This window comes from Lepisma saccharinum, chromosome 1 (genome assembly GCF_977018435.1).
Source record: "Lepisma saccharinum chromosome 1, izLepSacc3.1, whole genome shotgun sequence".
In the NCBI taxonomy this organism is placed as follows: Eukaryota; Metazoa; Arthropoda; class Insecta; order Zygentoma; family Lepismatidae; genus Lepisma; species Lepisma saccharinum.
Window position 1 is genome coordinate 160,031,058 of NC_139229.1, and position 27,404 is coordinate 160,058,461.

At 38.9% G+C, this 27,404-nt stretch overlaps 1 protein-coding gene across 5 annotated transcripts in view; it reads left to right on the plus strand.

Moving 5' to 3' along the window:
* The window catches only part of LOC146003019 (segmentation protein cap'n'collar-like), a 322,044-nt gene that overhangs the window by 153,034 nt on the left and 141,606 nt on the right, over positions 1-27,404 (plus strand). Inside the window, exon 1 of one of the 5 annotated variants that reach the window (XM_083141197.1) lies at positions 19,174-19,313. The exons of the other annotated variants lie outside the window; for them this stretch is intronic. Coding sequence (XP_082997323.1) covers positions 19,263-19,313 — 51 coding nt within the window. The 5' untranslated portion in view covers positions 19,174-19,262. Of the gene's footprint in view, positions 1-19,173; positions 19,314-27,404 lie in introns of those variants that run through there. 5 annotated transcript variants of the gene reach the window in all.

The window sequence follows — 27,404 nt, forward strand, 5'->3', positions numbered from 1 at the left end:
GTAGACCTTAGTCCATTTTCATCACTGTTCAAATAGTCTCTCCAGTTTTTACACGATCATGTGCCTTCGCAGTGAATTGAGCCCAACACTGCTAATAGCGAGATGGTAAGCGAATGCTACAGTAATATTATTTCTGTTACAATGCTCGCTGTAAGGCCAAACGGTGTTAAATATTCATTGTGGAACGATATCTTATGGCTTTTACAGTGTGTCTTCAAGACGGCAAAACATTATTTCAGCACGTTGGCGTATGAAGCACACTTACCTACGTCCACGTCCAGGAAGAATAAAACGAAGGGGAGAGGTGATAAAAGGTGATGTAACGTAATGTATGTCCAAAACATGTCCTTGCCTCGTAGCATTCCCAGTTCCGTCTTCTGTGTTCCGTACGAGAGGACTTGCACTGTCAGAAGATGAATTGGTGGTAATCAGCGGCTTCTGAGCTGGGAACAAGAGCTTCTTTTAAACTCATTCCCACTGTGTCGGATGTACCTGTGATTGCCTTGCTTCCAAAGCCGTGGCTGTGTTTCCGACTACAAAAAGAAGCCGAAGACAAAGGAGGTGGAGGAGGAAGGGGAGAAAAAACAACGTTAGCGTTTGAATCTCCTTATCAGTGTACCAAAGAAATCTCCAGTTTCTGGCGAATATGACACCAAGATATTCGTAATTTGTAAGCAATTAAGGTATACTTGTCACATTTTTTCGTTCGTTTTGTCACATTTCAGGTTTGCATGCAACTGGTTTTACTTATGAAAGAGCGATACAAGTAAGCAAAGGAAACTCGTAAATTAATATTTGCGTAGAAAGTACATTTGTCCAGCTTCTGATACACAGAGATTCTTCCTTTTTCTTTTTAAAAAGAATCTTTGTGTTGAAGTTGCACGATCTGCCGTCTCCTCATACTGAAGTACGGCTGGGAAACTTCTGTCGTGGGAAAGTGTTTAGGGCAATTAGGTGGGGATCTCCCCCTTCCCCTCACTCTCCATTAAATTGTTTGTTTGAATTGTTGTTTTAAGTCCACTTTATGCACTGATAGGCTAGTCGAGACTGTACTTACAATTTAAAGTGGGATCCGAACCACTGTGCAATGTTCCTCCACTGGGTATCGAACCCGGCACCCCTTGCTTACGCCATCGGGGAAGCCACACTCTCCATTAAATAGTCACATTCTTGCAAACTTGATTCTCTTTTTAAGATCTTCAATTAGCTTCTGTGCACCGATTTTTTAATCCGTTATTTTCTAAAGAGTGAGATTTTCATGTTCATTGAGTCTTCCATTCCAACACTAAATATTTAGACGTACTAATTATAAACGGATGTGTAGTTCTCTAAATGGGATCTTTATATGTACATGCTGATGACCAAAGGTTTGTTCAAAAAGCAAAGCTTCTTCTCCAGCAATTTATGCCAAACAAGCAATTTTTCTACGTATGTTCTTCAGTCCTCCTTGTGTCACTGATGAAGAGCATTGATTCTCTTGCATTTGCTGGGGTGTAACTGGTGACCTTCGCTGAAGGCACCCAAGAGTCACCTTCTCTTTCACGTAGTACACCCTGGACTGCATTTTGCTGATTAACGAGCCTCTGGGGTCTACATTCACAACCACTATAAACTATAATCGTCTTTGAGGCTCATGTTGTGTCGTCCATACATGTTTGTGATTGTCTGTCCCTTCATCCATTTCATCTTGTCTCCATTCATCTCCATCCTCGCGATTACTGTTGTTATTATTGTGTGTTTTACATGTGCCCGTCAGTTTCAAATTTGAATGCTCCTTACGGATCTGAAGTCAGTTTAACAATTTATTCACTAATTGCTTTGTGAAGGCGGAGAAGTGAGTTAGAGGCGGCGAGAGTTCGACATTATTTGTCACACCAGCTGCCTGGGTATTATGACTGTGATCGAGAACATGTTGAGCGCGACAATCTGTATACCAGCACGGCAGTACAGGGGAAGAGACGGAAGGGATGATTCATTTGAAAGAACTAAAGATTTCCAGTAAGAATCTAGCTAATTATAATTTAGTGACAAGTTAGCAATTACGCTGTTAGAGCTACTTGATGTTCAGCTGATTGAAGTTGATAGTTCGAACACTGGCGTGCAGGGTTGTTCAAGGTCCAAAAAGCCATAAATTCTAATGGGTTTTATTGGGTTCCGCTGCATGACTGGAACCTTCTTTTCTCGCACAATTTAAATTTGGTCCAAGTTGCTTATTGTTTCATTGAACAAAGGTTCCTGGACCGTATTTAAATTGAGCCGGAAAAGGGTTTTGGACCGAATTGAAATACTTTACAGGTAAAAAGGTTCTTCACGGTCCAGAACCCATTTACGCTTGCTGATTTTATCTCCTGGACCGGAATTGAATTTATTTAAAATTCCTGGACCTATAACAACCCTGCTGGCGTGAGTACCATCTTCCCTGTGATGCATTGTTATAAGAGAATGGATTATTATTATTGGAGTTTTAAGCCCATTTTATGCACAGAAGGGTAATCGGGCCTGGACCCACAGTTTAAAGTGGAATCCACTATGCTTCCACTTCGACCCGGTATCGAACCCTGGACCACTTGATTACAAGACGACGACGTTACCACAACGCCGTTGGCCAGGCGAAAATGTGATAGTGACAGTGATCGTACCGACAACAATAGCCATTATATTATTTGCAATCGCTTTCAGAGACATTTCATCCGAGAGTACAAAGAACAGACAGAGACGTTTGCCCGGACGATTAGTACAACAAGCCACAATATTCACGGCGTAATAATTATTATTAAATTTCCCACCACCGTGGTGGAGAGGTTAGGGCAGACCTCTACGAAGCCAGGGGATCCCGGGTTCGAATCCCGGCCTGGGCATGGGTGTCCTTTGTGAATGTCTGTGCATAAATTTCTTTATTCATTGCTCATCCTCATCTTCGTGATTAGCCAAAAGTGGCAGAAAGCGAAGTAAAAAACCAAATCAACGATCAATAGTTCTAAGATTTTCCGATTCAGCACACGGTGGTTCCCATTATGCGATTCTGACTTTGTGAGCAGATTTTTAATTTTTTTTTTTTTTTTGTAATTAAAATACCCCTATCCCGCAGTATTTACTCATGAAATGATGCAAGAGAATTTCCTTTACGGGAATCGAAACCAGAACCTCTCGCACCGAAGCCAGGATTTCTACATGGCGAATCCATTTGGATTCACATTTGTTTTTGCATAGATAATAATTTCCCCTCGTTATTCTCAGATTCACTAAATTCTGCTGGTTTCCATTTTATTTCCGAAGGAAACTTCAGTTTAACCTTTCTCATGTTCCACGTTTCCATAGGCAATGTGGCGAGCAACGCTTGGAAGTGTTCTGCGGTGAGAATTTTCAGGAGAAAATCCTCAAGTTACGATCCATGCGCCTACGCAGTCGCATTTCGAGGTGTCCATCATTTATTGAAGGACTGGTTTTGTGGACGAATTCGCTACGTGCCTGGGGGAAAGTGTTGCTTTACCACCGTTTTATGAGTTAACTAGAATAGGGAGCGAGGCGACATTGCTGAAGATAGATAAAAATGTGTTCATACGCAGTTATTGTGTACAGCGATAATGAAGTAATGCGTTCAAGACTGAAACGGTTATATCAGATTTCTTCTGGTTGGGGTGAGAGACATAAAATGTTTGATAAGAAAAGTTTGTCATTTAGTTTTGGTGCAATTTTTGTCAGTAGTGTGCTGAATTTAGTGTGCGTTGTGTGTTCTGGACCTAAGCATCGCAGCATCAGCTTTGATAAGTATACCCTTCGTGTTTCAGGATCATGTTCGGACACCTTCATAAGGAACTTGATTCCTATTACATGTAAGTATAATTTGAATGTTCTTTGTGTTACGTATCTTAGCAGCGATCATAGAGTCATTCAGTGATTCGTAAAGTCATACGTCCATTACGCTTTATTGGTTTTACTAACCAAATATTTGGTAATTAGTCTAATACATTTAATCATTTGACTATCTCTTATTGTAAGGTAAAAAGAAGAAAGGTAAAGTTCCCTGTGCATATAGCGGCGCACCATGAAGGCACATTTAGGCGATATCGGGGTAGGACCCCACACATTCTCGATCTCTGCAATTTTGGTGATATGATAAGTACCGCGCCTTCCGCCTTCATCATCCATTGATTTGAGGTTGGGTGAGTGCTAGAGCAGCTTTATGCGGCGACAAGGCCTGACCTTAGATCACCCACCCCGGAAATTGAACACGGGTCTCCCGCGTGACAGTCAGACGCCCTACCGACGAGACCACCGTGCCTCTATCACTTATTGTAAACGATTGATTAATCAAGGTTTCAGAATCTCGAGTTCTAGAGGACAATATTCAGGATAATATTTTGTTTTGTTACACGTATGGGTTGGGTCCTGTCAAGTCGTTGCATAGGCTACATTTAACAGGTGTTTGTGTGGGGGGGTGGGGGGGTGAATGTGAAAACAGACACCAAAGTAGTATATTTGAAAAGCCTGTACATGTATGGCTAATATCAATAATTTGGTTTTTTTTTATACTTCTTGTGTGTGGACGAAACCGTATCCCATTTAAATCTGAAAAAAAGAAGTATTTGGAGTTTGAGGTTTTTTAATGTTATTTTCACTCATCCTTAATGCTTAAATCTGTCGTCATATAATGCATATAACCTGAGTACGATATCCAGCGGTGTACAACGAATTTAGGTCCGGTCTCTTTCTTGCTTATGTAGAAAAGCTTGAATTAAAAAGAAACTTTTTATTCCCTTCAATACGTACCTTTCCAAGAACGAACTAACGGACGTGTACCTATCACGATGATAACAGACGTTATTACTCCACCCCACTTTTCTTGATATTTACCTTAAAAAATTCTTAAATAGAAATAAGACACATTACAGTTTAATGAGTTTTCAATTATACATAAGAATAATATAGCTGGGAGGCTCATTTCAAAATGACATTCAGTACATTATCATTGTTTATGACGCAAGGAAAAAGCTCAAGTACACTTCTGTAGACATCTTTTTTCTTTTTAATTTATAGATGGTTCCATTCAGGCAATCGGTCGGCTCGATGGCCAGGTGCGTTAAGTGATCGACTTTCGATCTCGCCATCGAAGTTCCGGGTTCAAGTCCCAGCCTGGTCGTGTGTCCATTCATCAATTTCATGTAATCATCACTCATCCTCATCGTCGCGATTAGCCAAAAGTTGCAGAAAGTGACGTGAAATAACATAAATACAATACTTTCGAGGGCCTTCCCGATGGCGTAGTGGTAAAGTCGTCACCCTGTAATCAAGGGGTCCCGGGTTCGATACCCGGTGGAGGCACATTGCAAAGTGGTTTCGATCCCACTTTAAACTGTAGGTCTACTCCCAATTAGCCTATCTGTGCATAAAGTGGACTTCAAACCTCTATTCAAACTCTTAACTCATCGTCACGATTAGCCAAAGGTTGCAGAAAAGTGATGCGAAAAACAAATACAAAACTTTCGAATTAAGGCGATTTAATTAGAAGAGTTCATTTTTTCCCCTTTAACAACTACATTCGGAAACTGGGAAATTCAGATTCGTTTTGAAGTTACCTGAACTGTATAATATGCCCACGGCGTAATCTTACGTTGTGAAGCTAAAGAAAGAATGCAGACCTTTGTGCTCTTCTTAAATCCGATTTCCTGACGTCGCGTGAAAGACGAGCAAGATTAATAGAGACGTCATTTGCAAATAGACACAGTTGCGAGACGTTCGGTTCATAAAGAGTTCAAGCCTGGATGCTGGGAACTCGTGACATTCCAATAATTCACAATCGTTAGCTTCGAAGTGAAACGTGACTCGGGGTACCCGCGCAGCATCCGAATTTCAATAGATATTTTTTTCCATCCCGGATTTTTGATTTCTGTGCCTGGCAGAATATGACGGAGAAAGCGAGACGTTCGTGAGAGCCAGCGATGTTCTCCTTTCATCGTCTCCGTGAGAATTCGCCCACGAGACGGACGGACTGAATGCTGCAATTATCTTTTCTTCAAGGGTGCACTATGTATGGTCGTGGATAGAAGGTGGTGTCCACATGAAAGGATCTGTCGTCTGGTCATTCTTTTCTCGCGCCTTGAAGGAAACGCCAACACGAGGGAGAGTCGATTGATTTTTCTTTTCTTCGGTTCGCGGGATGAGGCGCACGAGTAGAGAGGCATAGTATGGAAAACGTGACGATTCGTCGTCAGTCTGCTTCCGCGTGTTCGCGATCTGTCGGCTGGTTGTCGCTAATGTAGATTTAACACAATGCTGAAGCTATTTGCCGTGCGTCTGCTCGTGCGTAGTTTTCATGTTTCAACGTAATTGCTTTACGACTTCCGAAAACCGTTATTCTCACTCTCATTTTCTCTGCCTCACATATTTGAGACTGGGATCAATACAGATGCTTTAGCTTCACGAAATCGTTTTCCTCTACTCTAGTGTTCAGTATTTTGTTTTTTACGCCTGGATAAGAATTCCAGATATTGAACCAATCTAAGAGAATGTTGTTAATAGAATTGACCGTCTCTTTGACCGATCTAATCAATGAAAGGTTCAGGTTCGAATCCCGGTCTGGATATGGATGCTTCTTTGTGAATTTCACGAATTTATCATTCATCCTCAATTTGCCTCAGCCGGCCTCCGTGGCGGTGTGGTTAGCACATTGCGCTACGACGCCAGGAGTCGCGGGTTCGAATCTCAGCCTGGGCATAAGTGTTTGTGAGTGTCTATTCATCAATTTCATCATATCATCACTCATCCGCATCTTCGGAATTAGCCAAAAGTGACAGAAAAGCAAAGTAAAATAATCCAAATCAATCACTCAATCAATTTGCCTAAAGGAGAAAATAATATAAATGTTCATCCATCAGAATTTTCCACTCGCCAATTTTGAGTTTGATCACAGGTAACGAACCAGCATTTTTTCGTCCTAAATTTCGTATCTTTGGGAAAGACATGGACGATCGTTGCCCTCCTTTTTAGAAATATATAATCGAGTGCAATTATCATTTTCCACTGCGCCAACCTCCTGGCGGAATGGTTAGCACAGCACGCTAAAACTCAAAGGATCCTGAGTTCGAATCTCAGCCTGGACATGGGTGTTCCTTGTAAGTGTCCCTATGTCAATTTCAGTCAACGTCTTCGCGATTAGCCAAAAGTGGCAGAAAAGCGAAGTAAAGTGAACCAAAACGATCTGATTTTCCAATGCTGGTGTTCTCTTGGCACACCGTGTATGAGCAGGACGTAATAGACCAATTTATAACCGATAGCCGGAGTTTGGTTGAATCAATCGCCTGTGCCTTAGGCAACCCAATTTACTTTTGTGTTATGCATGGTTGCCTCTGCACTAGGATACCAACGATGATATTAATTTCATACATATTAAAATAAAAAATAAAACTGAGTGATGCAACAAGCCTTTGAGCGCCGAAACCCACGAAGTAGCTTTTGTTTGAGTGGTGCTTGATCAGCGCATCGAGTCCATTCACAACACCGCTTGCACCAAATACCAGAATAGACTACGATGGAATCTGAAAGATGCAATTTTAATTTTTGTAATGATATTATTATTATTACTAAGCGAAAAATTAAATTTCCAAACTTTCATTTGCTCCCTGAACGATTGCGTATCTACTACAAGAACTTTTTGTTTTATGTAGTCTACGGCATTAACTTAAGGAGATTTCCTAAATAAAAAAAACAACATGTTTAATTACTTCCACGAAAACAATAACAGGTCATTCGATGAAGCAAACATAAATGATAGTATGTCATTAAATATAAACCTATATGAAACAGGACAACGAATATCCACATCTCACACGATTTAACACCCAAGTTTACCAAATCTATGACGAAAATTTGTTTCATTAACTACGTACTATCAAGCTTCGTAGAGCAGAAAGTTGCATTGAACAATTTCATTATTTTTATATTGCGTCGTCTTTCTCTCTCTTTAGTCTAACCGTGACGATGAGGATGAAGGGTAAAAAAATAAACTCCAAACATATAATACCATCGATAAATGTCGAATGAAATTTCTTTTCTCAACAGCACTGCCTTAGTAAGAAACAAATGAACCTTCAGTGGTAGCGTAGCATTGATCAAGAAATACTGTGCGAGGAGAGTGTGAGGAATTCTTGCTTCATCGATTGTTTGGTGGTTGTTTGTACGTTGTTTGATACGACGTTCCGTTACTTTACTAGAGTTCTCGAACAGTTTACCCAATTGGCAATTCTGACTTGTCTAAACTTCCTTGAGGGTTTTAAATCGTTAGGCTATCTTTGTCAATTAATCAACGAAAGTAACAGAATGACGTCTGCTCAGAAGATAACATATCATGAGTTGTTTTGAATTAGACTAGTCGTTTAATAATAAGTCTATAAGTCGAAACTAAAATTGAGTATTAAGTTTTTCGAACATTACAAAACCACCGTAGCGCTCCGAAACTGTGGTCTGTGTGTGACAAAATATTTTTAAGTCATGTGACTATCGAAGAGTCTGTGTGTGAATCTTGACCAAGACACTTGCGTCTGTGTCATTGTTTTCGACCTTTCATGTTTCATAAGTTCGTCCTTTAATCCTAGCTTACCCGAAGATAAGGGGCCTGTCAGGCTCACCATATCTAGTTTTTCGATTTTTCAATTGAATTTTTTTTTAAAAAAATTGTGAATAATTTACATTGTTCTCTAGGGTGTTCTCAATATTTCTGTATTACTTATGTCCATAAAAACATAAATGTAACGTACATAGGCAAAACGCACTTGGTTTGCCTATCAGGCACCCCCCGTTGGATGCGTGTTATTCGACACACTCATGTCGGTGACAGTGTACAATTGGTTGATAATGATGCTAATTTTTGTAATTATTATTATTAATAATATATAACTGCACCTACATAATCAAAAAAGCATTGATGAAAAATTAATGTGGATTTGCGAGTATTAATGAATGATAAAATATGTGTGACACTCATTCAATAATTGTTTATTATTTATGGTATTTTTTGTCATTGTCATAATTAATGAATAACTAAACTTATGTAAGCAAGAAAGGAATCAGTGATTCGATAACGATATAGTTTCTTGAATGTTAGTAATGTTAGTGGTGGAATAAAAAGGTGGTGTGCCTGTGAATCCCCCCTCAGGTAAGTTTTTCGTACGGCACGTGTAAGCTAAGGGTTAATTACCAAAATACAAATACATTTATTTACTATAGTTGTGTGCCTTTTCTCTGTTCTGGAGATATTATCCTTCGTGCTTTATCCGTTTTGATGAAACATTTTACATATAGAAACGGTTCAATTTGCAGTCCGTACATCGGTTCTCATCAGTCAGCAGCTGGACTTTCGAAAAAGATGGAAAACGTCCTCCCACCCGCGCTAATATAATCTGAGAGACTTGCGTTCTCCCTCGAATCGTACAGAATGTTTTTTTTAGGTCATGTCCTGCCCACCTGTGAAAAATCCCAGCAATCGCCCGTCAGCTTTTTTAACCGCCGCAATAAAAGGCATGGATGCTCCGGACGGTGGGAGGAGCCTTGCCGTCTGCGCAGGCGCATTTGCCGCGGCCTCGGGGCGCAAACATGGCGCGAAACCGTCCCACCTTTTGCCTTGGAAAACGCCGCGCCAGGGAGAAGCTCTTGAATTTTTTTTGGCTAATTTTCTTCCAAGCCACGCTGTGCTGCAGTAACAGGATGGTCTTCGTTTGCTTGCTTTTTTCTGCCTGTTGTTGCCGAGATAAGATGTGAGGAACGAAGGGGGAGTAGTATTTGTAGGGAATTAAATATTTCTTCTCGCACGTGTCTGCGCAATAAAAGTAGGATTTTTGGTTGATCGGATGTGTTTACTTATTTTTGCTACTCTCTTTCTCCATTGCATCAAATTACAGTTTATTTCGATACTGATAAATGATCTGTATAAAACTTACCAATGGTCCCTATCAAGGGCGTGCCCCTCTGAGATATCTATTCGAATGGTGAAATTGTTGCGATATTTTATTACAAATAATATTATTTTCTTCGCTTTACAGGCTGTTATTTACTGCCACTGCCATGCCCAACAATATAACGAGAGAACGTTTCCACAACACTCAGGAATCATGTGCGGCACGGAAAAAAAATTGTTTAGACGTGATTGGGAAGGAATAATAGACTAAATCTGACCTTCGGGATTGAATAAACTCTCCATTTCCCGACCATCTCAAAATTTCCCGATGCAGTGAAAATCTCGAATTGTACATCCCTTAAAGTGATTGTTTATGCACTTGTGTAATAAAAACTGGTAATCGTATGAAATTTCAGACACTTGTAGTGCAGAAAATATCAAGAATTAACCTCTTTTAAATAAGATTCTGTGTAATTTCTTGGCTGTTCTGGATTACGAAAAGTAGGGAAATCATTTACGGAAGTCGGGATCTAACCTTGATAATTCAAGCCCCGTCATTTTGAATTATTACTTTTTTTTTTTACAGTACCCTTTATCATGTAAAAACATGGATGAAAGGTACCATGAAGGACAGTAGATTACTGGACTATAACTGTACATTGTGAAAAAGTACAAAAAGACATAGAACTGTTCATCAGCAAAGTGATAGATGTTATTGAAAAAGAAGCAATGCGATTTCAGTTTGTATAACAACAACAATAATAAAAGTTTCTTTGATTGAAGGGCAAAATATGAAATCTTACTCTGAGAGGAAAAAAATCCTGGTCCCTATGTTCGAATCGTGGGAAGGGCATGGGTGGCATGCGTCATTTTGTCATAAGTTGAATAAGTTTATGCGATATTTCATACTGAAGCGAGAAGCGTCTCGTGGAAACCAACCCTCTGAAATAAATGCAGTTCTTCGAACCGAAACGATGCGCCCAGCTGCACGTGACGCTTGTCGCTTGCGTGTCGCCTCGCGCATTCGGAGTTCTTCATCCCAGAAGGTTGAGTTCGATTCGCAACATGGTTGTTCTTAAGCGTTGTCCCTACACCAATTTAATTTAGTGGTCATTTCTCTTCATCTTTGCGATTATCCAAATTACGTAGAAAAGTCATTTAAAATAGAGGAAATGCAAAATCATTAGCTTGGATATAAGGGAGTTGCTTTGGGGCGAGCGTCCACGACCTCATCGCCGAAGTTTCGGATTCAAGTCCAGTCCAGGCCATAGGTGTCCATCGATTCCATGCAATCAGTCATCCTCACCCTCATCGAAGAAAGTGGAATTAACATTTGTTGGCATGTACTACAGCATTGTCACCGTGAGAACACGGGTTCCGTGCGCCTACGGTGAGGACTCTGTGCACTGACCTTACGTATTGAGTAAAACAAATGCTTCATGTCGTCCTTGGCGTGAATTCGGAGTAATTTCTGGGAACTACCGGTGGAAAATCTCACTCGTCATTCCTCTCGTCGATCTGATTCTGACTTGGCTGTTTTGCCTCCATGAATGAAGCCCACGTCACGTAACGAAACAATGTAGTGTAAACAGATCAACAGCGGTCTCTCTCTCTCTCTCTCTCTCTCGTTCAGAGTAAGCGAACGTCACTGAATGGACACCTCGAGAGGCCAATTCCCAACGAGTGTATACATTCGGTTGACACGATTAGTGCGAGACAAGTGCACGGACGTCCGTCTGGAAGATTATCCCGAACGCGAAAACATGACGCAGCTTTCTTTACGGTTAGCAAAATATTGTCGTACTCTAGAGACACTGGCCGAAGGCTTTCGGCGAAACGGGTCGTTTTTTCGGCATGTGCAGTTTTTGCTGTGAGACTGCTGTTTCAGCTACAGTGAAGCACACCGATATCGTGGTTTTTTATATGTGGGTTTCAACAGTAGGGATGGACGTTCTAATTTTTCGGTTCTAGAATTATCCGAATTTAGTGGAATTAAGTACGCTGTGGAGACACCCACCCCTAAATCGAACCAGGGTAGTTCACGGAACCAACTCTTTTTCTGTCTCGTCTCGACTTGCAAATCCTTGTATCGTCTCGTTAAATATCGGAGGGTCTTGTTCTCGTCTCAATTTTTCAACCGTGGTCTTGATCCCTTCTTAAATTTCTAAACGAAATCGAAATTGTCTCTCCTTTAGGTGGCATCGTCACATCGAGTCTCCAGTTTTTATGAGCCAAATGCGTTGATGACTAACTGTAAGACATTTGCAAACTTCTTTCTGTAGATCGTTTTTTAACTTCCCAGGAATGCTTTGTTATTCTGGGTATTCTCTTTATGCACGCCCTTGGTTTGATGAAAAATGTCTTGGATTTTTTCTCCTATACAAACCTACTCATATTGGCGAAGTTCGAAATTCGAAATCCACTTTAAACCATAGGCTCCGTCCCGATTAAAGTGGAGTCACCGTTAGAACCGGTGTCCATTCACAGCGCAGAACGGCTATTTTGACAAAATCCTGTATCCCTGCTGGAAAGGGTGATTTTAATGTTCTTGCCCAAGCAGTAGCCCTAATTGGTTGTTTGACCGCAAGTTCCTTCGTACGTAAACGCGGCAACAGAGGGTCACTGCCATAAAGGCGGTCTCCGCGCCGGATGCTAGGCCGTCGCGGTTGTAGTCTATATGTACAGCAACCGGCAATAAAAATGGGACACCTAGATCCTAAAATACCTACTTCTCTGCAGTGGGTTATGTGTGTTAGTTATCCTAACACCTCAGAGTTAGGCAACCCACGTAACGCATTTCAAGGAAAACAGTATTTCAGGATATAGGTGTCCCAATTTTATTGCTGGTGATTGTACATAGTGTGTATCTAAAAAAAATCTGTAGTAATCTTTTAAAGTTACTAAATTTTAAAAGTAAGGAAAAGGAAGGGATAATAGTTGATGAACTGACGAAATGGTGCCTCAAAGGTCTTGACTCGTAATCCAAAATCACTCTGGATTCTTATTTATTATTAATTCTTCAATGATTTGAAAGGAAATATCAATTTATACCTCTTACTTGATTGGTAATTAAGATAAATAGTTTTACCGAATGATTTGCATGTCTCACACACAAAGGTGGCAGGACCCCTCTTTACAGTTGATTAATTGAAACTTATGTAGGGTAATACGAATACAAACACGTTCGATTTTCTTCTAAAAATGGCGTTCCCGAATTCTAGTGTTCATATTTTTGACAAATAGTTCATTTGTAGGTAAGTAAATCACTGTGTATTCTGTAACATGACTTGTGCGAGTGAACTAAATGGAGTGAATGCTCGTATTAGGGTGTATGTGTTTTGCTGATAGGCCGAACGACCACACAATGTAAAAACTTGTCATCTCCGAACAGGCAACATTATTAATTTTGGACGGAAGGTTGCAACGCACGCGGAAGATTGTAAAGATGATAAGGAAGATGATATTACGGAGAACCTGATGGTGCAATATGAACCTTGAAACAATTGCGGACCTTTAGGATATTTCTTGGGTTATAATTTGTCAATAATAATATCTTTGAAATATAGTTATAGTATGCGTTTACTATTGGCGGGAGCTAACGAGGTTTCCATAATTTTATTTGCAGCAGTAAGATACCTTCGAGAATTTAGGATGTTTCCTATAAGTGAAGTCGGTCAAGACGTTTCGAGATGGCGCTTTTAAGTACAAATTCCCCTATGTTACGTACGCTGATATGTTATGTCAATGAAGATCTTGAGCTGAAATTTTAAAAACAGCTAAGTTCCAATTCCGAAAATACAAATTTAAGTATGACGCGCTTTACTCTCTCACCATAACCAAACTTTTGAAAATACTCTTAGCTCGGGAGATTCATTTAGATGCTGGATTGTTAATTTTATATTTTTTACCTATTGACATGTAACCAACGGTCGTGAGGATATTTGCAGTTGTGCAGGAAATAACTTATCACTGAAATGCGTCCAGCTGTTGGCTGCAATGCACACAGCAGAAGAATTCAGTGTAAGCCGGAAGGATTTGCATTTCAGTTCACAGCACCGTTGCCTAAATATGTTGCAGGCGGTTAGAACAACACTCTTAGCCTCTTTGGAAGGATCAATCCTAGCTGATCAGTGAACTTGGTTTCAAGAGGCAGTTCGATTTCCGGCCCATCTCTTAGCCAAGATACTCCTTGTTTTGACACGTGTATTCTACTTTTAAGTATCGGGCGGATCCCCGGTTCATATAAATACTTATCACTTCCAAGTACAACATTGGAGATATATAGGATTCCTTGTAAGCGGTGTGCGTGTGTATGTGTTTATGAATACATTAGCTTCCTGTTTGTAGAGGATGATGGAAAACGATTACTGATCGGTGATCAAAGGAGGACCTAATATTCGCAACCATCAATACAAAGTGAAATGTTTTCTAAATTGTTTCACTGTTAAGTAAATAGTCATGCAAATTAAATCAACTTAAGTGTGCTGATTTATGCTTCGTATAGATACTTACGTGTATTAATACTTAAGTTCAAATCCGTTTAAGAGTGATTTTTTAAAAGTTTTTATGTGTGTTTTTTAGACGAGCGAGTTGCTTGTTTTTTTAAAAAATAAGATGAAACAGATGGTGTGATTCAAGCAGTTCCGCTGCACACTGTTCTCTATTTGCGGTTTTGCTACAGTGTAACGTTTAAAATGTATACTGTACAAGGCAGTTGTATTTCACTACTCCAATAAAAATTCTTGAAGTAAAGAAAATAAAAAAATAACTTGGGCTTAAGTTCTCGATCGCCATACTTGTCTCAGAGATTAATAAAAATGCAACTCTATTCCTTTATATATATATATATATTTTTATTTATAATAATTCAATAGAATATATTTGTTTTATTGTAGATCTATTTTGTGTTGCTATTAGCCACTTTTCATTAAGGGAAACTACAGTTCATGTGTGCCACTTGTTTATTGGAGAAAAATTTAACACGTTTTTTTTTAACAAGTATATTATAATCATGCTGTAATTTGTTCTTAATGCTTGCAGTTACGTACGATACCATGCGCTCTATTCTGCATGTTATATGTAAAAGGGGGCAACTGTCCTTGTTCCCCGAACTAACACAGCAAATTTTCAACCATACACTAAGCAACTTTTAAACCTGTTTCATTCATGCAACATGCTCTGGGGCAGTTTGAATGTGTTGTCACCACATGTACGGTGATGGATGATGGGCGCTATACTTGTTTCCATTGCGGTTTACGTGTGCCCTTCCCCCCTCACACACACACACACACACACATACACATACAGACATACATACATACGAAAATGTGTACACTTATATTTGAAATGTCTTATTATTTGGAGATATAACATGATCTTTCAATTATTCTTTCCCAAAATTGTTGTGTAGGAATATATTAGATTTTATTTTAATTAAGGGATTCAGGCTTTGGTAATATATTGAAGGTTCACAGACTGTACAAGAAAATGCTGCTGGTAGATATTTCGTACAATGGTATGCCCACTTTCCTAATTAGGCCTGGTGCATGTTGTTTTATGTTTTAAATTCTTAATATTTGTAATCTTACAACGAATCTCTTATAGTTTTCGGAAACCATGATTGTATCAACCTGTTCATTTGAGTCATTTACTTTTTGTGTATCTTGTATTATTTCGAAATACTAAAATCCATTTGACGTACTTTATGTTGCGTAGTTTACTACACGAACTGATCCTCAAAGCCCCTCGTCACCTCTGTAGGAAGCCAGAAAGCACTACAGAGAAAGATAAGTGCAAGCGTTATGAATTTTAGATCAATAGATGCGTGGCATTGATACCAGGTGCCTCTCATACGAAATACTTTGTTGCCATATTACATGCGCATTGTGATGTTATACCGTCTTGTAACGATGGTCTCTTTTAAGATCTTTTCCAAGTGGGGAGAGAAGACTGCTGGGTGGATGGTTGCAAGGCGAGAAGAGTTCCGTCAGGTGTCCTGAACAGTGTTGTCAACCGTGAAGATAGAGCTCTAAGCATAGTTTTTTTTGTTGTTGTTCTTATTGTAGGTGGGGGGAAAGAGACGAATAGTTTACTTTTAATATGTCAATTTTATGCCGAGATAGGTTCACTGCATGTTCCCCCACTGGAAATCGAATTCGTTACTCCTTGCCTATAAGTAGGAATAGTAAATATGGAAGAGAAATGGCAAATAGTAAACATAGTGTAAAGACATTTATACAATTGTAAACAAATAGAAAAGACATTACATCTACTCCAATAAAATTATTAATTGAAACACAAAGGTGTGGAGACAGTGTTGAGGGATATGCCGGGCAAATAGGGACTCGGTAGAGTTTTAATATTTGGAATAAGTTGTAGCCTCACTTTATTTTTGGCGATCTCTGGAATTACCATAGTTCTGTATTTTTCAGTTACAGTTCGAAGTTTCGAATTTTTCATACCAACTACAACATGCCTTTTTTTGTTTTTCCCCACACGTGGGTTACCCAACAGAGCAGCAACCTGTCTACGTAGCGTGAAGTTGCCTCACATATTCGGACATATGGTTCCTAGCGGCTGTACTAAGGTTTGGTTGGCAACTCTGATTAAGGTAACGTGAATTGGTTTCCGACGCTTTAGTTTCCGTCCGTAGATTGCGGAGACAAAGAGCACGGCCCTCTGGGATCGAGAAGGGGTTTCGGTATTGGTTCCACGGGACCATTAACGAAACCTACCATCGGATTGGTTCGGGAAACCCACCCGTTCTTATTATTAATGGATACTCTGGATGTTAAAAAAGAAAAGTTCGGCGCGCTGGAGGTATATATCGAGACTGTGGACTGACGCCCTGCCTTTTTAGCCATTAATCATTGCTGGCGATAGAAGGTTGAGTCCCAGTTGACATGTATGGCGCTGGATATACATATCGGCGAGGAGGGAGCGGCGGATGGAAAGGAAGAGTCAAAGGTTGCGTATATCGACTAAAAAAATCACTGCGTCATTGCACCCAACTGTTTTTTTTCCACTATATTCATCCTCAAGCCAGGGATTTGCAGTGTACTCCCTCCCTTCTCTTTCCGGCCGCTGGTGGTTGACGGGTTGTTACGGAGATGTTTGTAAATTATTCACTCTCTCACACACACGCGCACATGTACGGCTTGCGGCTCTCCTCGTACTATCATTACTCTTGGCTGTCAATAGGAAGATGGATCGGCCTGTTAGATCTGTTTCGTTGCTTGCATGCGTTTTGGTACAAATGCTTTACCGCACGGTGTCATCATGCAAAGGCTGCAAACTGAAGGATGTCGCAAACGAGATTCATGAAACTGTCCCTTGCTTTCGGGACTCCGTAGGCCTACTCAATTTTGCAAGTATCTGCACAATAAACTGCTACAAGATGCAGTTTCTCAAATTATACGATATCAGCGTGATTTGTCGAAACAAGATGCATTCAATGTCATTGCTAGCGCAGTGGACTTACGGTTTAAAGTAGGAACCGAACCACTGTGCCATGAGCACTGTGGAATGTAACCCTGTGACTCTCGATTACAAGGCGACAGCTTTAATCACTTCGTACAGAAATTCGTTAAGCAATATATTCAGCTGATACCATTGTACAAATTGTTTCTCTTGTGAACAATTCGTGATTCTCTGGACCAAATTTCATTTTCTGGAAGGTCAACCATTGATTTTTTTTTTCGATATTGATAGAGCAGATCATATAGATTTGACACACTTCCGACACTATAATGAACGCACATACTAGCACACAACGTTGTCGGGGAGATTCTGGAAAGACTTGTTAGGTTTCGTGAAGTGAATGATGAAACCTATCCCGGTTGTCTCTCTCGCCTAGAGTCTCGAAATAACAGTTAAGCAAAAATGTAAAAAAAAGTTAAAAACTGATTAAGTTTTCACACTATAAACAGTAACAACACATATAACACACAAATAATTATGCACCAGATGCTTAATACGTGTTATTAAATTGCAGAGTAATTTTGATATAGACGATATTATCATATACCTTACATTCAAATTTACTAACGCTCGAACGAGGCGAGATCCCTCCCTTCTACAACAAGTCTCGGTCTGGTCTTGATGTATCGTCACGTGTTAGAAAACGTTATCAAATTGACCATTTGTTAGGTAGTCCCTTGCCTTCCAAAACGGAAGTGAGAAACTTGGTTGTTGGCATATAACTGAATATATTGCTTTTTTGTGGGGTGAACTGCGTCTTAAGTGTTGTGAAAATGAATTAACATCCTTCCTTAGAAGGTTATTGTAAAGAGCTGCGTCATTCATACATGGCGTATGCTGCTATAGATATATCGGTAATGCAGTAGCGGCAATTGGGTGCTAAAAGTGCGCCCCCCCCCCCCTGATCGCCGCCAGTGAGGTAATGTATAATTTTAAGACAACTTTGCCCGCAAGCATCTTTTATCAACAACGCCTTTTCTTTCTTTCACCTGCATTGCACTACATTCACTACATACGTCGGCCTGCATACGAACACACGAACTAAACAAAGCTAAATAAGGATTATGATGGTCTAACTGTAGTCTAATCCATACTTCTTTAAAGATTTGTATCCGTTAATATATTTAAATTACTGTTGCACTAAGGCGTTGGTTGCTCAACATACTTTCACCCATCCAGCTATTCCTGTTTATCTACATAATGCACTGGGAGCAATCAAACTTATTACTAATAGAACGCACTTTGACCATACTATATTTTCTTGATCATGTTGTTCTTATTTGTACTAAGTTAATGAGAAGCCACAACAATTTCGATGACAGTTTACTCTTAATAATAAATTGTTTCTTCATGTATTTTTAACAGTAACCTCACTCTTGGCTTGCACGTCCATACTGGGAGTAGGAAAGAAAATTGAGAAAGAAGCAAGGTTCAGGCCACACTATATTTGCATCCATTTAATAGTTGACTATCTCTCTGACCTTTGTTCTTAATACTCTTGCTCGCTTAAATGCATACACAATACATACAACAAACGCGCGTGTGCGCGCGTACACACACAAATGTACACATACACACGCATCATGGGAATAAACTCCGCAGACTGTGCAAACAACAGGATCGTGAAATTTACACAAAACCGAGTGGAAGCTCTCTCTGGTGCTGGATGTCATCTTGGTCAAAGATAACGATTAGATACATATAAGTTGTGTGGCATTCTTATCAGTGACGCAAAACGCACACATATACACACACAATCACGAACAGTTCACAGGCAAAAGTCAATTGTAGTCGTACATGAAGTTCGTACACGAACGGTGTGTTTGTGCTGTTGATCTATTTTAGTACAATTTTTGTCTTGTTCTTTGTGCGAGGTGCAGTGCGGAAATCCGGTATGCTTTTACTGGCGCAAAGGGGTGTCACTCCCCGAGGAGCTGTTCATCTGGTAAGACGAAACGCTCACTCCGTAGAACATGTACTAATGACATTTGTGCATGTTGGTTCCTACTAATAATCAAAGGCGTATCCAAAATAACATTTGGAAGGGGTCCAACAGATACGTTTCGTAGGGCCTCTCTGATGGGGCAGTGGTAGCGTCGTCGCATTGTAATCAAGGGGTCTCGGATTCGATACCCGGTGGAGGTACGTAGTGGTTCGGATCCCACTTTAAACTGTAGACCTTACTGTGCATAAAGTTGACTTAAAACACCAAATCAATCAATCAGATACGTTTGGTGTACTATTATTCATTCAACCACATATGTTTTTGTGAAACTGTTTAAGTAGGAATCTTAATAAATTTCAATAAATCATTCTTTGTTTTGCAAAGAATTTATTAAATAAGTTGCTTGTGATGTCAACCGTTACAAATGGTATATTTTTCAAAGGCAATTCAGTATTTTTTAATGTGAAATTTCGATGTCTTATAATGAGGGCTGTTCAATGAAGGCTTTCAGTGACCCCCTTCCCTCCTTTCAGTGTATTATTAAGATGGTAAGAAATTGTGCATCTCGACTGACAACTGCAGTAAAACACTTCTCATCTACTGCGCATGCGCCTCATAGTCTACTGCCTTGAATCGCATTATATTTCAGTCACATGCGAGAAACATACTGTTACCATGAGTGTACCGAGGGGATACATCTAGATTATATTGAGTTGAGACAACATTGAGAGGATTTAATTTTATTCATGAAATTGCTCTAGATTTGTTTAACTTAATTTGTAAAGGCAATGCAAAGAATAATGTGTGTGTATGTAATGCATGTATCAATATTTATTGTAAAACAAAGAATCATTGAAATTTACTAGATTCCTGCTGAACCAGTTTCACAAAGACATATATGGTTTGAAACCAAACCTATCTGTCGGTGGACCCCTTGCAAATCTTATTTTGGATACGCCTTTGATTGTTAAGGCTGTTGACCATCAGATTTTCCAATTGTATAGTGTGATCTTCCGTAGTCAACAAAATGAAAACTGTATGATACATTAACAGGTGCCTTCATTATATTGCCTGCTTAATGAGTTATATGATGAAAAAATTATTTCAATTTTTAATTAGTATGGTCATGTTATGAGAACTATTGTTTGTAATTAACAAGTCAGGTGCCGCAACTTGTTGATTTCACCCTCTTAAAAAATTATTATTGACAGTGTTACGTTCATTTTTCTTAGTTCTTAATAATGATAATCTAGCGTAGTTTTCAATGACTTTTCATCTTTTTGTTTATCATCCTTTTCCGGATTCTTACTGACGTGGAAATCTCTGAAAAGTCTGGGAATATTAAATATGATGGCTGATCTTGCAGTGAATGTGTATTTTTCACATATTTATAAACATTATTTTGAAGTGCATCAACTGTTCGGAGTAAAAGAAATACTTTAAACTTTGGTGTTTCAACTGAAACTTTTCCACCAAAAATAATATACTGTAAACTGCAGTAAAATACTATAGAAACCTTACAGGATGGCCTGAATTTTTTTTGAAATTTCCTGGAAAAGTCGGGGAATTTGTTTGACAAAATGATTTGAAACATTGCTTTTCTACCTTTAAAACTACTTTTTATTTCATTTAGTGCGTTTCTAGGTCCAATCTGTGTATTTTTAGATCTCTCAAAAGATGTAATAGCTACGAAAACCGACAAAATTAGAAGGCCGTGTTTTAAAAACTAAAACCCTAACCTAATTATTTGCTAGAGGTCCAGAGAGAAGCAAAACAGCCATGATCTTGTGCAATTGTGCCAGATTATCTATCACAGTTCCACGAACTTGAACGTTTCGAGCGTTTGATTCATAAAGGTCATATTTCTGTCTAAATGGCGCAGATAAGCTCTATTGATACGAAGAAAGAGTTTCTTGCAAACATTCTTTTCCAACAAAATGCGAAATTATCTTTCTCACAACAAGAGGAACAAAAAAAATGTATGTTGATAACGAATACCACTACTAAACTCTCGTGTACTTTCTCTTATCAGTCCTCGAAACGGATGTTTTATTTGGGATGCGATAACTAGGATAGCAATGCTGTAGAGTCTGGAATTATACAACAGCAAAATGTCGGAGTAGGAGTTTGAATATGACCTCGTCCTTTACCGAAGAATTCTAGAATGAAGAAAACGTTACATGTCATGCTATGCTAAAGTGGAAAGAACACTGTTATGATTTTAGCAAATGTAGCATTTTTAACACACACTTCATTTTAGGCTCTAACTAGCTTCCAGCTAAAACATGTGGATCAGCATAAGCGTATAATTTATTTTGTGTTGTAGTTAGTATATTGGGATTAGTGAGAAATATTAAGTAACCAGCATTTTACCTTCTGTAATTTTGATCCTAGAAACGACAATGAGACTTAAAGAGTCTAGGCTCGTTTCTTTTCGAGCCTTGACTACATTAGAATATGTCGGGAAAAAAATCTTCCAAATCAAAATTGTTTTACTATGCTACTTATTCAAACATACCACGTTAATGGCTGTCTGTCTGCTATATATAGATATTTTGTGTGTGCCGTATAATGCTCAAGATTTCGAGAAGAGATCGAGACTCTCACATTGACAACGAGACTGGAAAGAAATTTAGATATCGAGGTGTCCGAAAACGAGACAGGCATTTGCAACTCGAAACGAGAACGTGATAGACTGCTCTCATCTCGTCAATTTATCCCATTTATGTCCTCCTTGGAGGTTTAGTGGTATCTTTGTCGCCTTGTAGTCAAGGTGTTCTATGTCTGGTGAAGGCGCATAGTGATTCGGATTCCACTTCAAACTATATGTCGAGTCCCGATTAGCCTATATCTGCATAAAATGTACTAAAAAAACTCTTTATTTATTCTAATTACACCAGACCGTCCCTCCTATAGACAATAAAATGCACTGGGAGGAATTCTGAACACACTCTCTCTCTCTTTCTCTCTATCTCTCTTTCTCTCTATCTCTCTTTCTCTCTATCTCTCTTTCTCTCTATCTCTCTTTCTCTCTCTCTCTCTCTCTCTTTCTCTCTCTTTCTCTCTCTCTGTCTTTCTCTTTCTCTCTCTCTCTCTCTCTCTCTCAATCTCTCTCTCTCTCTCTCACTCACTCTCAAAACTATTTACAATATCGGGACGGTTCTTTGAAATGAAATGAAAAAAAAAATGATAGATAAAAAAAAATCGTGAGTGAATTTATTATTTTATTTATTATTGTTTTGCTATGCGAAAAACATACAAAAACAAAAGTCTATTTATATGGAGAAATTGTTACCGTGAACTGCGAGATAAGTATTTTGTAGAACAGAGTGACAGTATTCTCCCAGAAAGAACGTGTCAATTTATTTTAGGCTCTTAATATTCTGTCACGTGCAGCTCTTTTACGACTCTTTACACTGAACACAACGAATCCTTCTTATGTATAAGCATCGCATTCGTGAACTTCCTGTTCATTTGTGTGTTATTTTTTTGCACGTCTTTGTACCAAAAACAAACATCCAAGGGCGATGAAATTCAATATCGGCATGTGATGAGCACTGCGGATCGTACACTTAGATGCATCAGAGTTAGAGGAGGGCAAGGAAAAACATAGCCTAAATACACTATTTTATATTAACGGGACTATAGTTGACAGAGTCTATCCTAATACACCAAGTTGTTGATTACTATAACGCAAATAAGGCATCGATTACAGACTGTTTACAATGCTGACATACCCTAAACTGCGGGCATCAATTGATGCGGTTGTGAAAAAACATGCTATTAGCATATGTACAGTACACCTATCGCATGCGAAAGGAGCAAGGGTAATATTTGCTTACCAATTAATCTTCTTTTACTTTTGGCTCCGCGAAAAATATGTATCCTTATTCGTTGTACTATGTCAAACATATCGAGTTCGTGTTTGTTTTCTTAACTGATTAACGATAATTAGAGTTCGCATGCACGGACATGTCAACACCCTCAACGCGAAGAAGAGTCATCGGATGGCTTTCTAATTCTTTTGAGCGGCTGGCATGTCATTCGGGTGGCATTCCCGAGGCCACTGACCATGCCAACAGAAGTATCGGTAAGAAAGAATGCAACGTTCTCCAAACTCGATTCGTTCTTGTGAGAAGTTAGCGTTTCCTGATCGCGTGTTGATCAAGGATCAATGTATTCTACCCCAAATTTGCCGGCACCAATTGCTTCCAAGAAAGCACCAAAAGTTTCCGAGACAAGAGTAACCACGTTCTCATTGTAGTCTCCATCATCATGTGTTTTTTTTTTCCGCTGTGACCAAACGCCATGACTGGTCGACTTACAACCACGCCATTAAAAGTTGATTTTTGTTTCTGGCCTGAGCATTATGGGTGCTCGTTCCTCAATATTAAATCGTCGGATTAGCTTAAATAGGAAGGGCAGCTATCTACTACACAGACATTTCAAGTATCAGTCATTACCGTTACCATCTTCCGGACGGGTTCGCATCCATGTAACCTGTCTCCTCAACATTTAACCACGCTTTTCTTTCCACTTCTTTCACAACTTATTTCCATATTTTTCATAGTCTTCCTCTTAAACTCTTCCTATACATTTTCATTTCGTATGTGTTCCTTGATAGTCCCATCCTTTTCCATCCCAACAATCAGTCATGTGTCCTTACCAGGCCTCTCGATGGGGATGCCATCGCCTTGTAATCAAGGGGTCCTCGGTTTCATACGCGCTAGAGGCACATAGTGGTTCGGATTCCACTTTAAACTGTAGGTCCAGTCCCGATTAGTCTTTCTGTTTACTAAGTGGACTTAAAACTAAACTAGAATAAAGTGTTACCCTCTGAACGGTAGTTTTTCTACTCCCACCATTTTCTTGATGTCGTCAGTAGTTATCTTATCATATCTCCTACTATACTCCTACGCCTCGTATTAGTACTATATCTCATTCTTGATCCTAGACGTTAAGTCTAGAGTTCCTTTTGAATCTCGAAAGATTTATATATAAAGTTCATGTGGGGGGGGGGGGTAAGATTTCCTCAAGTGCAGGAAACCAAAGAGATTTTACGTTGCTCTTATGGAGAAATTGACTTGTTGTACTTCAGAATACATCACTAATATAATCCTAGTGCCGATAGAGTTTGACGAAATGTGGACAATCCATGAAACAACTTCACTTATTCTTCTTCTTAAGTTGAGCTTCTTCTTCTTAAGTTGAGCAAGTGTTTGTGTTATAATTATCAAATTTAAGCTTTCTTAATGAAATTTTGTATTTTAAAATATGGCTGAAATAAAAGTCACACCGTTTCGGAGTTCACGTAGTCGATTGTTAGTTTCCTAAATTATTAATTGCATCCCACCTGTTGCTTAATGTCTCATTTTAATTGCCTAGAAAGTCATATGAATGATTTTATTTTTACTCGACACTGATCGCTGATAAAGAAATTCCAGAAAATGCAATTGTTCGCCATATAGCAAGAGGCTATTTATATTATTGCAGCGAACACTGTAAGATTGCCACGGACGAAATATTTTCGTTGCATGATAACATAGATGATATAATTACAATTTCGAGAAATTAATTTTCTTATTACAAAGGAAAAAAATCGCAAACGGAAAGGAAAAATGCAAGCACCCCACGCATATTTAAAGGCTTAGGATGTTGACTACATGAGATCTCATGTCCAGCAAGCCATGAAGCTTGATGTAATCTTTCGCCGACATCGGAATATTATTCTGTTTAAGGACTGGAAAATTCCGTTGTGAAATCCACTTTTTTTTCCTGTCTTTAACAAAATGCTATTGAAAAATATGTTATTTCGTGTAATTAGTACTCGGAGTATAGTTATTTAACTGAATAGCGTAGTCATTGTAATTATACGAATAAATATTAAACATATAGAAATACATTGTGTGTTCTGTTTTTATTATCCAATTTTTCATTGATTTGAGAGGTTATGTTTATACCACCGGGCTTGCTGAACGACATTTTGGCTCCTATATTAAGTTGTGTCTACAACCTGCTGATTACCACATAACAGAAAAAATTTGTCAAACGTGTGACTACTGGAAACAGTCTCCAACTTGTAGCATGACTGGGAGACGCTTAAATGGGGGTTTTCAGTCTGGACTTCTCCACATAAAATGTTTCACAAGTTTCAAGGTAATTAATGTTCCTTGTAGTAGCTTCACATGTAGGTATTTTATGTTTTCAAATTTACAAGGAGAATATATTTAGCAAATTTAATGACCAATACTGTAAAGCAGATATATCTTATTAGAAATATACATTTAACTGTGCGTTTGAGAAATCTGAATTTGTTGTGTAACATGGAAAAGAGTGGCCACAGTAATACGTAGAAAACCATCTTCGGCCATTCCGAAATAGGAGAAATTGTGAAAAAATTCACGTATTCCATATTTAATGAGGTAAGGTAAAGCATGCATGGTATAATTTGCAGTTACAGGCAGGATAATGTGTATGTAACACGTGACTGGCTCCGTTGATCTTATTATCTTATCTTGTGACCTTGTGTGGCATCTGCCTCACCTCTCTGAGGCCGTATCAGCTAATTAGATGTGAATATCATACGTCAAGTACTTTCATTACCTAATGTTGTCCTGCCTTGTTGCAGTGTTAACTAACCTGAGTACCTAGTACCGTATTTTTACAAGTAAAATAAAATATTTATTATACAAGTATCAGCAACGGTTCTGTTGCTCTTTTGTGTTAATTTAATTTGCAATAAATTGTTATTGTTGTGTGCGCGGTTTCTATGATTATATTTAGATAACGGATTAACACACGTTTCTTTGTTTTTCAACTGTTTTGTCATTTTTACCACGCTTTAATAATGTGTCCAGAATTTACTACCTGAAGAATGAGATGAGTAGTTGATTGACAAAAAAAATTAGGGGAAGAAGACTTTTTTTATCTGAAATATGTATAAATCGTGTGATGTTGCACCATTTTAGGGAGGTGCTGATAGAATGGTTGAATTTCTATAGCTGTCGCCTTCCTCTTCATTTTTTGTGTTCTTAATCTTTCATGGGTGATTTGATTCTCTTTTAGTAACTGCTAATAGTCTTATTCTAAATTTTCGCTCCTGTACGAATTTAATTTTGATCTGTGTTGATTTTGCTGTGTGAAGGGTCGTGAGTGTGGAGAGCGAGCTTTAGACGCCAGGACGAGGAGGGCATATGTGAGGGACAAGTTGACATCTCCATGCGAGGACGGAACACCTCTGGTTGCTAGTTGGATTTGAATAGCCAAAGCGCTGACACACCTTCACTGCTTTGGAAAACCCAATTCATGAAAATCCTTATACTCTGGTAAGGAGTTCAACAGTATGCCCACTTGCTTTTACCACTTGGCATATTTAATATCAGTGGGAATATAAAACTATAATCCTTTGCCTTGTGATACGTTTTGTCATCTTCCGTTTTTGAAACTAGACGTCATTGGTGACGACATTCCTCCGGAACTAAACATCCCCTCCAGCTCAAACTCTTAACGGAAGTGACTGCGACATTGTGTCTACACTTTCTAGACCTAGGTAAGCAAAGCTACTTTAATTTAAGTACAATTTCACTTTCTACATAAAAAGCAGTTAATCTGTGTTTGATATTTCATATGGATACAATGGCACAAACATACTTGATGGAAATTCCCAATATCATGTGCTGGGCAAAGTTGAATAATCTTTTTTGATAGACATCATTCAATTGTTCAAGCCATGTGTGATATCAGTTGATATCACCGACTGTTGTCTCAATTCAGGCTAACGAGAAATGTTACTTCCTAAATGCTATTTTGTAGCGTAATTTTAATAAAATCAAGGGGATTCTAGGGTCTCATCGTCATTTTCCATGTCAAAATATGTGATGCAAAGTAGGAACATTGTATTTACAATGGAAACTCATGAAAGGCAGACAATTAGTTGTCCAGGATTACACGGAATGGTCTCTGCTTTCTCGGATTCCTGCATGCTGAAGAGTCCTTGAAGGTGGGATGTATTCCAGACATAGCCTAGAGGATTATTTTTACAATAGAATTAATGCATTTTACGTGAAGGAGTGCTTTGTAATTATTAAAGCA